This window comes from Chenopodium album, chromosome 3 (assembly GCF_948465745.1).
Source record: "Chenopodium album chromosome 3, dcCheAlbu1.1, whole genome shotgun sequence".
NCBI classification, from domain to species: Eukaryota; Viridiplantae; Streptophyta; class Magnoliopsida; order Caryophyllales; family Amaranthaceae; genus Chenopodium; species Chenopodium album.
This window is the reverse complement of record NC_137836.1, coordinates 42,127,237-42,144,401: the sequence shown is the minus strand read 5'-3', so window position 1 is coordinate 42,144,401 and position 17,165 is coordinate 42,127,237. Positions and strand designations below refer to the sequence as shown.

Below are 17,165 nucleotides of genomic sequence, written 5' to 3'. Positions count from 1 at the left end.
TCTTGGAAGTGACTATGGAATAGTCTAAGGGTTTTGAAAATCTAAATAATGCTAGATTTGAAAGCAAGCACATGGAATCCGTCATGGGATTAAAGGAAGAATTGCATGAAGGAATTGGAACGTGTTTTCTCATAAAGTTAATAAGAGGATTGACTTATGGAGAAACATAGAAATTCTGATGAACAAGAAGTTTAGTGGGAGCAAAAGTAAAGGTCCAACGAGAAGTTTACGAACACTATTGTGAAACAACTATCAAATGCTAAATGCTTAGATTTGAAAGTATTTTCGACAATGGACCAAGCTAAAGACGATACTTAGTACATGTTGGGAATTAAGTTCTATGGTACAGACTTAATTAAATGTTTAAATGAGTAAAGGAATTTACCATGTTAAACATGAAGGACTTTGAAAGGCTTTCGACCCATATATGTATGAAGCTACGTAAATGTTTGAACTAAGTATAAGCTAGGCTAAATACTAAGTTAACCAAGAAAGACTCTAGTAAGAGACTTTCAACCATATCACATAGCGAACATTTTGGCAAGACTCAGTGTAACTGAATGAGCTAAATGTCACATGGATGTCATAGAATTAAGAATCATTCTAAAATTAAATCCATCATGTAAAGCTATGATATGGAATCGTCAGACAACTTACTTTCTTAGAGCATTTGAAGTACGTATATAATACCAGTCGACATTAATCTAAGTATTAGATCATTAGATTATAGTCAAGAACATCCATAGCACTTAAATAAGTAGTTGGATGAGTTCTTGACGCATGGAAACAAATACAACTTGATTTTTTATGTTGCAAGCACAAACCTTAACAAGGATTAGATCCTTAGCAAAGAAGCCATTTATAAGCACGAGGCAAGAAGTGTCGTGGCTTGAGAATGGTAACATGGATATGCATCCATGTATAATGTGCGGAAATTTAAGATAAATTTCCATGATCGTAAGTGATTTGAGAATTCCAAATCATTGTGAGTCGTTTGGAGTGAAATCCATGCAAGGCATCATCGGAGAGTCTACTAAAACATATGTTGAGAATATTGTTGCCTTAAAGGCAATAATAAGATAGATGTTAAATGGAAAAGTTCGTTGTTGAACATTGATGATTGTAGGTTGTCAAGTAGAGGGTCTCAAATCATGAAAATGAGTGGGAGCCATTGCTTGGATAATAAATCCTGAATCACGTGTAATCCATTAACACTCTAAAAATTTTATCATCTTATTATGGAAATGGTGGATAATGAAGATGCTAAGGTTTGCAAAGTAATTATAACTAAACCTATGCAATAAGTGAACGACAACATTCATAATTGCATGAAAGAAATCAAGCATATCAAATATGAGTGTGATTTCTATGAATGTTTTATGAAGAGTACTACTCTTAAAAAATTTGGGAAAAACCATTTATCATAAGATGAAACATTGTGAAGTTTCATAGTGGAATAAAATATTTCTAAATATTCCACAAAACTATTTAATTGTGGTTTAGAATTAAATAATGAGTCCATTCGATTTTAATAAATATTCAAAATAGGGTATCAAGTCAATGGCTTGGATAAAGAAACACCTATTAAGTGAACATTGAATATTTTGATCGAAAATTATCCCTAATCAAGGTCATAATTTTTGTGGACAATTAATGACCATTAGAGATTAGTGTGTAGTATGATTTATAGCACCGTTTCTTGTGCTATGAGGATATAAATCATTTGCACAGGTATTGGTTTAGAACCATACTGGATCGACCTATGAGAATATTTTAAGAGATTTAAAATCGTCATAAGTATTTTTCTCATTATTACTATCGGAACTCTTTTCCTTGACCATGAGTAGTGAGAGGTCTCTTGTTTGAGTACTAGTCCGCTTTGGTATCCGCCAAACGTCTGCGATAACTGGGGATTATAACGACAGATATCGGGCGGCTAGGTCCTCTTAGTAAGAGAAGCTACATTAAAAGACTGGAAATGTCCCCCTACTAACAATAGGGAACATGTCTTGTTGTTTACAAGGCCTCTCGAAGAGCGAGACTGTGAAAATGCATGGCCGTGCTCAGATGGATTTTAGAAATCATCTGCTTATTAATAGTCAAACTCGGATTTCGAGAAACACTTCTAGACATAACAGAGATGACGAGTAATCTTACTCTGTATTTCATGAAGAGACATAGGAAAGGGGCTATACACTAAATACACACTTGTCCGGAAGGACAAGTGGGAGATTGAAAGGAATGGTGTCCTTCGAACAAGTGTATTATTCTGATAGCGGGTTCAGAATTATTAGAAAGCTAATATATTCAGTAAGGTCTAGTGATCGGAATGCCTGGGTGGAGGCCGCTTTCGATCAGTAATATTAATATAATTAATATTACAGCTTAATCTTGACTAAACCCTTCGGGTCACACCCAAGCAAAATATACGAACCGACTCGACGAATTAATTCGGAAGAAATTAATTCGTCGCCCGAGTGTTAAATATTTAGACGTCGGTAATTCGAGCTTGGAGCGTCGAAACCGATCGTCGGAAGTCGAGTCAAAAATAATAAAAAGCAAGACGCGCAAAATAATAATAAATCAACCATATTCCCAAAATACCCCTAGCATCAGAGTGCCCCGAGCATCCGAATTCTAGGGGCAAAAATGTCCGAGCATAGGTAGCTAGCAAGCGCACCAAGCCGAGCCTAGCATGGCTGGCTAGGTGCGTGCTAGCGCACCGTGCTAGCAGCCACGCACAGCAGCAGCTAGCTACCGCAAGCTAGGCGTGCTAGCAGCGCACGCACTAGTCACCACGCACAACAGCAAGCCCGCACCAAGTGCGTGGCTTGCGCGCACAGCAGCAGCCCGCATCTTGGTGCGAGGCTGGGCTCGGGCTGGGCTCGTGGCTGGGCCATAGGGTCGGTCACTATGGGGAAGCTTGAGGAATATGGGAGCAAGTGGGTAAGGACATGTGGCACAAGGAGAGTATTGAGTGGGGAGCAAGTATGGTCCCCTACTCTCCATGTGGTCCTCACCAACCCATTTCACATGGTAATGCCACTTGTAGATTTATTATTAGTTTGCAATTTTAATTTAATTTAGCTTTAAATTAATTTGTGGAATTTCATGATCCCACATTGATGGGATAGAAATTCCCACTCATACTTTCCTCTATAAATACCAACCTTAGGATTTGGAGTAAAGTGCTTGAGTGGGAGTTAAAAAGAGCATTCCATATTTTGGGAAAAACTCTTAAACTCCATTAACACTTGGGTTTTGGTCGGACCTTGCTAACTCCAAGGTAGCGGAACTAAAAAGTCGTGTTCGTCCTTTGTGGGTGGATACCGTTGGAGGCACGACATTTGCGGTGCTCAAGGCTTTCAAGTAAGAGCCCGTTTTGAGAGCGCGAAGCTCGCTTCAAGGGTATGATTCGTTCTTCCTTTTTCTTGTGTTTATTTATTTATGCTTTATGGTTTTATTAATTACGAGTGGTTCCTTGGGTCGGGGTTGTTTCCGCGGTGAGTCGGACTCACCCAGCCCCAACACAGTGGTCACAGCAGCAAGAAAGCTAAAACCATACTTTGACACGCATATGATAGAGGTCCTCACAAACCACCCGCTGGAGAAAGCATTACAAAAGATGGATGCATCGGGTAGACTCTTAAAGTGGGCAATCGAGCTTTCTGAGTATGAATTCAAAGTCAAGCCTAGAGCAGCCATCAAGGCACAAGCTTTAGCGGACTTCATAGTGGAAGCCTCCTACGAGGAGAAAGAGGATGACGTTGGGGTCTGGAAGGTTGAAGTGGATGGATCCTCAACCCAAACGGGGAGTGGGGCAGGAGTTATAATGACGTCTCCAGAAGGAAACGTATTCGAGTATGCAATCAAGTTCAAGTTCAAAGCGTCTAATAATGAAGCAAAGTACGAGGCGACGCTGGAAGGCCTGCATATGAGGCTCGCAGCCGGAGCCCGCAAAGTACACCTGCAGACTGATTCTCAGCTCGTTGCCAGCCAACTGCAGAGGGCGTATGAGATAACGGAAGCCACTATGATGAAATACGTAACCAAAGTGAAAGAGCTGGCAGCCCAGCTAGTCCATTTCCAGATAGACTTGGTCCCCAGAGCAGGAAACTATCAGGCTGACGCCTTATCTAAGTTAGCCAGCTCCACCTTACAAAGCCTCACAAGAACAGTGATGGTCGAAGTGTTAGAGGAGAGCAGCATCGCTGAAAAGGAGCAGGTAAACTGCGTCAGGAGTCAAAGAGCCTGGTTCTCAGACATCTTGGCATACAAACTTCATGGCTCGCTGCCCGATGATGAAGCACAGGCTAAAAAGGTGAAGAAAAACGCAAATTTGTATGTAGTGATGAATGGAGAGCTCAACAAGAAAGGATTCTCAAAGCCGCTGCTGAAGTGTATTCCAGAATGGGAGCAGGAGGGCATTATGGAAGAAGCCCACTCCGGAATATTTGCCAACCATATCGGCGGGAAAGCTTTAGGAGTAGAGGTCCTTAGAAGAGGGGCATATTGGCCAACTCTCACGCAAGACGCACTAGCATATGTCAAAAAATGCGACAAGTGTCAAAAATATTCACCAGTCATAAATCAACCAGCAAACGATCTGACTCTAATCCTCAGCCCGATCCCGTTCGCTCAGTGGGGAATGGACATATTGGGACCTTTCACCACTGGGTCGGCCGGCAGGAAGTATCTCATTGTGGCAGTAGATTACTTTACAAAGTGGATAGAAGCTGAGCCCACCAAGTACATAAAGGCAACCCAGGTCAGAACATTTATATGGAAGAGCATCATCACTAGATTCGGGGTGCCATGGTGCATAGTCTTTGATCATGGGTATCAATTTGACTGTGACACCATAAAGGACTACTTGGGAGATATGGGCACCAAGTATGCAAGTGCCTCAGTCTGCCACCCGCAAAGCAATGGCCAAGCAGAGGCAGCAAATAAGATGATCCTGACAGCCCTACAGAAGAAGCTGGAGGAGTACGAGGGCATGTGAGCAGACTTAGTCCTAGAGGTCTTGTGGGCAAATAGGACCACTGAGAAGGAGTCAACCGGTAAAAGCCCTTTCACCCTGGCCTACGAGGTTGATGCAGTTGTCCCTGTGGAAGTGCAAATCCCCAGCGTGAGGATACAGGACTATGAGCAGCAAGGAAATGAAAAGCGCATGCTGGAAGAGCTAGACTTCCTACCAGAAGTAAGGCTAAAAGCAGCCCTTAAGTTGGCAGCCCAGAAGAGCAGGATCTCAAAAGCTTTCAACAAAAGGGTCAAGCACAGGGAGCTCCTGCCAGGAGACCTAGTCCTCAGGAGGATAGCAGCAGTTGGAAGAGGAAATCAGCATGGAAAGCTGTCAGCAAACTGGGAAGGTCCTTTCATCATCCACGAGCAGGTTGGACCAGGCGCGTTCCTCCTTGCTGATCAAGAAGGTCAGGTCTTAAGAAACAGTTTCAATGCTGATGTGTTAAAGAAATATTTTGTTTAAATAGCTTGAAACATAGCTATTTCAAGTTGATAAATCTCTATTCAGTCCATGATGTGTTAATTAAGGCATTTGAGCCATTTTTGTTCAATGAAATACAAGCCTCTACGTGAAGAGTATGTTGCGTAAATTTGTTTAATATAGTATGCCCAAGCATCATATACTAACATGCAGAAATCAAACAAGAATAATAATAAAGTGTTAGAGGCAAGAAGCACTCTAGCGCAAAATGACAAAGTGAAAGCATCCCTCCTTAAAACCTCGCTTCACCTGCAAAAAGCAAAACAGGGCACCACCTCAGGGACTCCTGAGGGGGGGCTTGACACGTTCAGCTTGAGCAGGGGAGGAGAGAGGAAAAGAAGAAGATGAGATGCATGGGCAACACTAAGGTTCTCTTAGTCCCATCCAGCCCATCTCTTCGAGGGGGGGAGAGGAAAGGAGAAGACAGTCAAGCAGTAAGCCCTTACAAAAAAAAAGTAAGCAGACAGTAAACAAGTTGAATGACATAAATAAGTCGCAGCATAAACAAGCTGAACGACATAAATAAGTCGCAACATAAATAAGCTGAATGACATAAATAAGTCGCAGCATAAACAAGCTGAACGACATAAACAAGTCGCAACATAAATAAGTTGAATGACGCAAATAAGTCACAGCAAAGCAAGTTGGTGACACAAACGAGATAAACAAAAAGTTGATCGACACAAACAAGTCTCAGCAAGGAGAAGTCGAATAACCCTAAATCAAATATGTCCACCAACATGCAGACGAAGCGTTTGGTCAAAGCCAAGTGAAGTACACAACGCGCAAACACTTAAAGCGGATAAAGCAGGAAGGACGAAGTGTAACAAAGTCCCTGCTGAAGCACAGCAAAGCGCAAAAGAAACAGAAAAGCGCTAGGCAGCTAAATTAAAAAGACATGAAGGCCCAACCTACGAGGCCCCGCCAAATGTAATAAAGAGCAAACATGCAGACAATGAAATAAACAGCAAGGAAAGCAGCAAAAGGAGATCACAAGGAGCATAAATTATAAGGCTGAACCCCTGCTCGCCAAGGAAGAGTAAACATCTAGCAGGTCATTCACAGAACAAATAGACCTGAGCCCTCATCCACCAGGACAAGGAAACACTCAGCGGGTAAAGTTAGAAGATCACAAATTCAAGTTAAGCTGGACAGACCCAGCAACGAAAGAAAAATATTCTAAAAATACACATAGGAACATAATCTTTGGCAGGTATACACCCCAAAGATAGTAACAAAAACTACCTAGTTACAACGGATCTGGGTGAGGGAAATTCAGAGGAACCACTGAAGTAGGAGGGTGACAGCCGCCATAACCTTTATTGATCATCAGTTAGAGACTCCACTCCAGTAGCTGCAGCAACGTCAGGGCAGAGAGGCACTTCCAAGTTCAGCACGGCGTGGTTGGGGATCTTGCAGCCAGCAGCGCGAGGGTGATCAGCGGGAAGATCGAACAAACCAGCCTCATCAGCAGCTTCAACCTTAGCCCGGAAGGCATTGAAGCGAGCCTGCTTCTCTTCACCCTCATCATACAAGCTGCTAACGCATCGAGCCGCAGCTTCCCATCCTCCATCTTGGCGGTCAGCCAGGAGCTTAGCGAAAGCAGGAGAGAGCGCAAAAGACTTGAGAGCCTTCCTCCTAGCAGCCTCCAGCGCAACAACATGCGCAGCCTGTAAATCTGCCACCTCCGCCTCTAACGTCTTCACCCTAACCTAAGAAGTCCCCAACTGCTCCTCGCAGTCCTTCATCTTGGTCTGAGTGAGCTGAAATTCTCCCAATTAGAGCTGCAAGGCATCCGCCTTCTCCCTCAGCAGAGTCACCTCATTGGCCATAGCATCCCTCTCAGTTTGAGCCTGATGAACCTCCAGAGTCTTCTGGGAAAGAGTTATACCCTGGTTCTGATACTCCTTCTCCACCGACAGCAAGGCATTGGACAAATCCCCCACAGACATAACAAGCTGCAAGAAAAGCAGAAAAGAAGAGTCAGCCAGAGTGGGAGTTAACAAAAGAAGTTAACAATATAAAAAAAATAATAAATAATAAAAATAAAGTATAATAATAGATAAAACAAGACAGCAGCAACAAAAAAAGCAAAGAAAAGCTGAAACGAGAAAAAGAAAAGCCAAAAGCAGAGGCTAACCTTTTGCAAATCATGGCAAGCGGTAGCTGCTGGAAGGCTGACTGAGCTGCGCGTAGAATCCGCAAGGAGACGAACCCCCTGAGTCAGGCGGTATCCTAGAATACCACCCTTCTGAGGGTCGTCTACAAATAAAGACTCATCAGCCCTCACGTTCATCAAAGGCCGAAAGGGAGCGTTCTCAGCTCCAGAAGGACAGAGTATTGGGCGAAGATGAATGTCAATAGGGACCTCAGCAAACTCAATGGCCCCAGTAGGGCGAAAAGTCCCTCCAGCAGAGAGTGAGGACGCAGAAAGAGGATTCTCAAAGGCATCACCCAAGAACTGATGAACGCAGCGGTTAAGCTCACTGGAGTTCTGAGTGTCTCCCCCACCAGCGTTCCCACCTAGAAATCCGGTGTTGGCAGACGTGGAAGCAAGAGGGTCTGGGCCAGGAGAAGTGCGAGCCTTTTTCACCTCTAGCTCATCCCTAGCAGGGGCAGAAGACACAGGATCCTCCTCCAGGTCAATCACTGGACGATCCTGCTGAAGAGAGCTCGTAGCACAGGAGAGCGCACCCCAGGTAGCGCTTCAAAGCCGCCCCCTCAACCCGTAAGGACGCGGTAGAAACCTTGGAAGCTCCAGAAAAGATTCATCAGGGAGCTGAAAATCAGTAGCTGCAACAGAAGGAACGACAGTGCCTTTTGCAGCAGCAGTATCATCAGTAGGAGTAGGAAAGAGCAGAACATGCTCAGCAGAGGAAACGAGTTTTTCACCCGCAGAAGTGGTCTCAATCCCCTCAGAAGGAAACTGGAGAACACTATCAGCAAAATCATCGGCAGTAGCCTTTGGTTCTTCAGAAGCTTGTTCACGTGGCCTTTTGGCAGCAGAAGTCTGAGGTGCCACCCGGCCGGAAGCCGCGACAGACTATTTCTCAAGGGAAGTAGCAGGCGCCACTAATGCCTTAGAATCTGAAGCCACCTTTTGAGGAGCAGGACGAGCATCACAACTACTCCCAAAAGTAGAAGACGAAGGCTCAGGCTCAACGCGGCTGGACCCAGCGCGTTCGCTAGTAGCCACGGTGCCAACAACAGCCCGTAGGTCAACAGGAGTTAAATGCACCTCGCCCTTCAGGGAACCCGCAAACACCTCCAGCTTATCAAAGAGCTGAGAAGGGTTCTCAGGAGTGGCAATCAGAGGGTCCTTCCAATTACCGGCCAGCCCGAGCAGCGGTTGTCCAACTTGTCATAGCCTGAAAACGCAAAATGACAAAAAGTCAAAAAAAAAGAGAAAGAAGGAAGAAAAGGAAGAAAACAGAAAAAAGGCAGAAGACAGAAAAAGCTTACTAGACTCATGTGTACGGCACAAACGCATAGCAGATAGCTGCTCATTACCCACGATGTAAATAGAATTGGGCAGCCAGACCTTGGGAAACTTGGAGTCACCTGTCCCCGCTCCCTATAGAGCTTCAAAAGCTTCTATCTCACGAGCAGGTTCAGAGGGAGAGACTGTGACTCCAGCCATGTTGGTGCGAATCTCTCTGAAATTACGCGGAACAGCAAAATTAGAAGGCACCCTCACCCAGAAGAACTTGCCACTCCAGTCCTTGAAACGCCCAAGTTTTGGGTAGGATAAGACTCTACTTTCTTTGGGAGCGACATAGTACCACCCTGACTCAGTCCTAGAGGCTGATCTTTTCAGGCTCATGGGAGACTTGAACAAATGCAGAGACTCAGGGTACCTTCGAAACCTCAAAAACCACAGTAGACAAATCAAAGTATCTACTCATCATAAATTTTTGCAAAAGTTCCTCAACATGGATTGTCATTCATTTCAGCAAGTGGCAAATTTTCCCGAAGTGGATTGTCGGTCAACTCTTTTTTGCGAATGTTCCAAGACGCGAATTGTCAATTGTGGCAATATTTTCCTAAAAGGATTGTCACATAGCGTTGGAAAATTTCCAAGGTGGATTGCTTTCAAGAGTTATATTCTAAGATGTGGATTGTCAATCGTAGCAAAATTCTTATGACAGATTGTTACAAAACATTTGCAAATTTTCCAAAAAATTGGATTTTGGCAAATTTTCCGAGATACGGATTGTCGCTTCATCGTGGCAACATTTCCAAGGATGGATTGTTACAAAGCATTGACAACTTTCCCTAAATCGGATTTCCGTGCATCATACAAGAGTTATGTTGGCAACTATTCCCAAAGAAAAGAGGATTGTCATCACAGAAAAATCACCGAGGTTTAATTTCACGTACAAGATGAATAACCAAATGAGGCATCACGTCAAAAAAAGATGGGGGAAAATACATTTCAAATCGACACATTGTCTCAAGTATATCTGCTTGCAAGTCATCTAAAATACTTGGATTTATGACCTTGCTACAGATAGTGTTAAAAAAGACACATAATCTTGTAATTGTATACCTCACTTGAGGTGGCAAAATTCCTCGAATGGCAACTGGTAATAATTGTTGCATCAAGACATGACAATCATGAGATTTCATGCCACCCAATTTCAAGTCAGACATTGACACAAGTCTACGAAAATTAGAAGAAAATCCAGCCGGGACCTTTAAACCATGCAATGACTCACAGAAGCTAGTTTTTTCCTTTTTAGACAAGGTAAAGCAAGCTGGGGGAAGATACCAGCGTTTTCCTCGAGATTCGGGTGCCAACTCTGAACGACCCATAGCAGCCATGTCTTTTCTTACTTTAACTCCATCCTTTGTCTTTCCTAGCATGTTTAATAAAGTTCCCACAATGGCATCACATATATTTTTCTCAATATGCATTACATATAGACAATGTCTAACTTCCAAATGTCTCCAATATGGAAGAGACCATAGCTCAGACTTCTTCTTGTAACCCCCAGTTGATTTGCTTTTGTAAGGCTTACCAAACTCATTCTCAATGTCTTTGACCCGCTGATAAACCTCACTTGCACGTAAAGGGCCACGAGCTTCTCTCAACTCCACTTTTCCATTAAAAGACCCCTTATTGAATCGAAAAGGGTGGTCTTCTGGAAGATGTCTTCGATTATCCATGTATACATGCTTGCCACAATTGTCTAGGCGCAATGCCTCCAAATCATCTTCACAAATGGGGCAAGGAGTTCTTCCCTTCACAGTGTACCCCGACAAATTCCCATAAGCTGGGAAGTCATTTATCGTACAAAAAATCATGGCACGTAAAGTGAAATTGGTTTTACTATATGCATCAAACATTTGGACACCTTCATTCCACAACAATTTCAAATCTTCAATGAGAGGCGCTAGATACACATCAATGTCATTTCCAGGTTGTTTAGGCCCAGATATTAGAAGGGACAACATAATGTATCTAGACTTCATGCATAACCAAGGAGGCAAATTGTAGATAGTTAGAAGAACCGGCCAGGTGCTATATTGGGTACTTAGTGTCCCAAATGGGTTCATTCCATCTGTACTAAGACCAAGCCTAAGATTTCGATCTTCTTCACCAAAGTCCTTGAACTTTCGATCAATGTTCCTCCATTGCGGGGAATCGGCAGGATGCCTCATTAACCCATCTTTCTTCCTCCCATCAGCATGCCACCTCAATAATTTTGCAGTATTTTCATCCGAGAAGAGTCTCCTAAATCTCGGTATAATTGGAAGATACCATAATACCTTAGCCGGAGACCCTTTCTTACACATCTCACCAGTATCATTCATCTTGTAACGAGAAACTCCACACCTTGGACACTCATGCAAATCAGCATACTCATTTCGATACAACACATAGTCATTGGGACAAGCATGTATCTTCTCATACTCCATACCCAAGGGGCACATAAGTTTCTTGGCCTCATAGGTGGAGTTTGGAAGTTCATTCCCGTCGGGAAACATTTCTACTAAGGCTTCTAACAACTGCGTAAAACCCTTGTCAGTCCAACAATTGCTCGCCTTTAAGTTGAATAACTTCATAATAGCACCAAGTGTAGTGAACTTTGTACAACTAGGATATAACGGGGTTTCAGCAGCTCTCAAAATACTATCATATGTCTGGGGACACTCTGTGAAATGGTCTTTAACATCTTGCATCATTTCATCTATCCTGTCCTTCTCCACTTCACTCTCACTTTCAACACCAATATCATCAGCTGTATCGATATCCTCACCTTGGGGGTCATTATCATCATCACAATGATTCTCATCTTCCCTTGGACAATAACTAGAACTTGCCTCAATATATATGCTCTCACCATTCCATGTCCACCTCGTGTAGTTTTCTTTAAACCCACGACGAATTAGATGATCTTTAATATCAACTATATCACGATATCCCCTCGAATTATTACAGTCACAACAAGGACAAAGAATATTCTTTGACTTATTCTCTGTTTGGTGTTTTAAGGCAACAGTGCTAAACTCTTCAATTCCTCGTAAAAAACTTGTACAATTTCGTTTACCATACATCCAACTTCGATCCATTTTCAACCACTGAATAACAAAATTAATTTTAAGATAATGTGTATATTTTGTAACATATATAGCTCCTTAACCATAAACAAGAATATAAGGCATCAAACATTTTCATTCAAAGTTTATATCATGTAAATGCAACTCCGGATGATCCAATAAGGTCCTTATCACTCCAACCTAACCCATTCTTGAATGTCCTATCTCACTAATAACTACTTGTAAAGTTTGGTTCTAAAGAAAATCCGGCAGCATTTCCCTATAGTTCTCCAAGCACACAATGTAGATAATCGGCTATCAACATATGTACCCAGAGAACAATCGGGAAATAGTGAGCCATGATCTTCTTAGATCCAAAACAATTCAAGTAGTTATCACCTAAATGAGATAGAACATTCAAGAACAGTCCCAAACCGGGGACTATTCAAGACTTACTCCTAATGAGTAAGCCCTGAACGGGTATCTAAGTCAATGATGCAAGTATTATTGCAATTCTAATCAATTATATCACAATTAAAAATCTCATACAATTCACAATCATTATACCAACCAGAACAAATAAGTTAATATTGCAAAGAATGGTTCAGATATATATACCACAAGTGAAGACAATCTCGTATGCGTACTACCGCCTTAATCGTTTGTCCACAACCAGAACCTCGAGCAACTTGTGGAATTCACTTCCGCATAATTAAGAATCCGCCATAAAAAATTACATATATTAAACCAACATAGTTGATTCAACTTAATCTGCCATGTGACATAAAAGTTGTTATTCGGCATTGATTCTATTCTTTAATCCTCTTTTTGTTTTCTTTTCTGATCAAATTTGACATTATTACATATCTTTATAAGTAAAGGTGGGGGTGCATAACTGCATATGTAATAGTCAGGTGTGACGGGGTTCAAGCAAAGAGCAGGATTCTTAGTGGATCATAATTTTCACCAAAACCTTACCTAATTAATTAATCATACTAATAATTTTCTTCATAAAATCAGATCAAGCAACCCATTCCTAAGAGGTATTCACAATATTTGACTCACGTGACGCCATGTGAGTCCGTAGGAGCAATTTTTAATTAATGGCAGATCTACTGGTACCGTACTCACCCCCTTTCCTTTATATCTTATTGTTTATAGTGGACAGGAATACATACAACATATACTATATATGATGATCACAGAAAGTGACCAAACCAAAAGGGACAGTCCAAATATTAAGTATCTTTGTCCCTGTGATTATGATAATCACTTTGTCTGACCACGTATTTGCGTGTGTGCTCGTGATCCTAAATCTCATAGAACAAGAGCGAGCACGAGAGAAATAGATTTCAGGACATTACTGAAAGTGCCTAAGTAGAGGTACTTGTTCTCATAAACGCACCCAATTCGTGCTTCCCATCGCCCATTATGATGATGCCTACAAAAAAATTAAATGATAAAAAATAATTTTAATAAGACATTCAAAGAATCATAGATGTCAACCAGTAGTATATTGCAAAACAGCAACTGTAAAAATCTACAGACTAAATGCAAACAAATTTGCAGAACAAATGGAGCACTAACAATTATCCATAGTAAAAGAACACAATCTATTAAATTACTTTAGTTTGAAGTTTGAAACTTCAAAGAAACCATGGTATTTCAAAAAAAAAAAAAAAGCCCCAAAAACAGTGCAATAGTATTTCACTGGGTGGAAGAACAGATCGCATAAAAGCAGGATTTGCAGGTGAACAACTATGTCAAGTTGACTGCACTCCTACGCCAATAACATGAAGTAATAATAAGCTCCTTACTTAACTAAACTACATAGAGAAAGTAAAAGACAATTTCCTACACGCTAGAGAAAAACTAAGGCTGAGTACATAACCTGTGAGGCTGTGATACCTTCACAAGTATCCGCCTACTTCTAAAGGTCAAAGACCCAAAGAGAAAAAGTTCAATATTTGCTCCATAATTATACCGTACATAATATTGAAAAGATCCCAGATGATTAAGCCTAGCATTCCAATTACAATATCACTTCTCTATTAGGACATAAGCTAGAGGCCTGGCTTATCATGCAACGCCTTCTCGGTTTTTTAGTTTATAAAAGTTACTTCTGGCTTAAATTGCAAAGTTAACAATTTATTCATGCGTTATTGACTATGCTATTTAGGCTTGGGTATGCCGGTATGGTACATATCCGTTTTCAGGGACTATGCAATATGCTCAAATGACTATGCTATTCTACAGACTGTTCAAAGATGCAAACAAGCAACCAGTAAAATATTGCAAAACAGCCATATAAATTCAATGACTATGCAATATGCTCAGATGAAAATTGACTTCAAAAATTCAATGACTGAAATTCACAAGTATGCAATATGCTCAAATGAAAATTCAATGACTGAAAATTATAAAAATTCAATTAAATCTGCCATATAAATTCTAATTAGTGAACTAACACTAAACCTGAAATTAAACTAAGTCATTGTTCAAGTTAAATGCTACATTCTATCTACCATGAAAAGATTGAACATAAATAGAAGCAATCTTACCATAGGTGAAATTGATTTCTAAAATTCAACAATGTCGAGCCGAAATCGATTTTTGGGGGCGAAATTAAGCGATTTTTCCACTCGAAAATATCAGATATTGCTCGAATTTTTTCAGCAGGATTTTTAATTGAATTTTTTGGGGTTTCTAGGGTTCGAATTCGTATGGAATTGAGTACATTTTTTGCTCGAAATGGGGGATTTTTGGTCGAAAATAATCAATTTTTCTGGGGTTTAAGGGTTCGAATTAATTAGGGTTTTTGGTCTAAATTTTTGCTCGAAATTGCTCGGATTTGCTGCCGATTATGGGTGTTGAACTTGATTGCGATTTTGGATGTTGAATTTGCTGGGGAATTGCAGTTTTTTGGGCGAATTTGTGGGTGTTTTTTGGGCGAATTTGTTGGATTGAAGGGTCGAAATTAAGCAACTCTGTTTAGTGAATTAGTGAAAGTGAAAAGCTAAGGTCAAAAAAGCGTAGAAAACCTAAAGCAGAGTTATTTGCGTCACTTTATAATAAAAATGCGACGCAAATAACAAAATCTGAAATGCTGAAAATTTGTTATTTGCGTCGCTTATTTATTAAAAGAGTGACGCAAATTATTCACTGCCTTATTTGCGTCGCTTGTCAGTAAATGAGTGACGCAAATAATAAACTTATTTGCGTCGCTTTAATAAATAAGAGCGACGCAAATGATAGAAATCTAACATTCATTTGTTTTTTGCGTCGCTTCTTTAATAACAAGCGACGCAAATAACTTTAAAGTATGGTAAAAATACACATTTGCTTCGTTCTTTAGAATGAGTGACGCAAATATGGCGACGCAAATGAGCCTTTTTCTACTAGTGACATACTGGTTCACAAGCAGCAAAGCGCCGACGTACTGGCATAGCAGCATTAAGGATCAACAAGCAGTGATCTTTTCAAAGACTATCACAGCGGAAATTGGAGGCACTTACAAGCGTAGCAGTCTTCAGGTGGTATTCTCTAGCTCGCGGAAGATCGTCACAGCAACGAATCGGTTACCCCTCTAGAGACGTGTGCTCGACGGTGCAAGATACGCGTTTCTTAACTCTTTTATCTGTTTAACTAATGCTAGTTTGCAGGTATCAGCGTTACAAGAATGATTTAGGATCGCAGAACGTTCTGAATCATTCTCCGTCCCTTTCGCTACTTTGATTTTTGTTTTCGAAACTTGCGTTTCTCCAAACTCAATCAAAGTGGGGGCTTCTGTAGACACCCAATTGTGTCTCCCTAAAACCAAACCCAGTGATGTTCGAAACTTGCGTTTTTCCAAACTCAATCAAAGTGGGGGCTTCTGTAGACACCCAATTGTGTCTCCCTAAAACCAAACCCAGTGATGAATACCTTTCACGTCATTTGATTATCGAATAAAGCGAAAGTGTGAAACGTATAGTGATGAGGATGTTTTTATTAAAATATCTCTTTTTTCTGTTTTTGAAAATATTTCTTTTCTTACCTTATTTATGAAAAATGTGAATTCCAGTTTAATTTGGTACATTATATGGGTCCAATAAGGGTGTAGTTGGATGGGGTTTTAAAATACCTTTCCAACGATATATTATAAGCCTAATTCCAATGAATAATGAGGAATTTATGGCCAAAATACTAAACTAGGCCCAAACCGGATTTTACCTACGACCCAATGATCATGTGGAGGGTCCAAAGGTCTAATCCTATTCCTAAACTAATTAGGATTAATTTGAAGCTTATATAAGTTTCTAAAAGATCTTAATTATCCTTTTTGAAAATATAAGATTAAGGAATTTGAGTTAAATAAAAACATTCCTTCTTTTAAAACTTTCCTTTTCTAAAATCCTAATTCTATTCGAATTTAAAGATGTTCAAAAACAGTCAGATTTTATTTTTGTGCCTCATAATATTTATCCAAATTTTATATGGTTGGATAGATCTTGAAATTATCTTTCCAATAATATATTTTAATATTAAATCCGAGCTATAACGAAAAAGATATGAAACTCTATCCAAAACTGACACTATCCCACTATTTTGGTCATATCGTTTTATCTACAAAATATTTTATTCTGATTCTTATTGGTTTGGAAATTAGACTTCAAGAGCTTTCCAACGACATATCATATGCCTTTTTTGGACTTCTAGATCAAAAGATATGATGAAAAAAAAATCCACAAAAACTGATGTCCATCGAATTCTATTTCGATTCGAATTCAGATTCTTTTCTTATTCTTCGACCCTCTTTTTTCTTTATAAATAGTGGCCATATCTCCCCTTTTACAATCACCAACTCTCATCAAGAATTTCTTGATTCTCTTTTCCTCTTTCAAGTCTAGCTTTTTACAAACACAATTCTTCATTCATTAGCACTAGACACAGCTAGCATAGTTCGAAGTTACCTTCGCCCTAGACGTGAAAGGTTTTAATTTCTGAGAATTTTGTCCCAAATATCTCTTTCAATTATTTAATTTAATTATTTATTTTATTATTTTCCTTGAAGTTACTAACGTGTGTATTTTGTTATTAGAAAGAGATACGAGGCATCCAAGTAAGTGCTTTAATT

General features: G+C 40.5%; 1 protein-coding gene across 1 annotated transcript; it reads left to right on the top strand.

Annotated features, from left to right (window-relative positions):
- Positions 1–3,832: 3,832 nt before the first annotated feature.
- Positions 3,833–5,504, top strand: LOC145625052 (uncharacterized). The gene is made up of 4 exons (XM_081678134.1): positions 3,833–4,492; positions 4,868–4,989; positions 5,041–5,395; positions 5,493–5,504. Exons 1-4 carry the CDS (start codon positions 3,833–3,835, stop codon positions 5,502–5,504), a joined length of 1,149 nt encoding a protein of 382 aa, XP_081534260.1.
- The last annotated feature ends 11,661 nt before the right edge of the window (positions 5,505–17,165 follow it).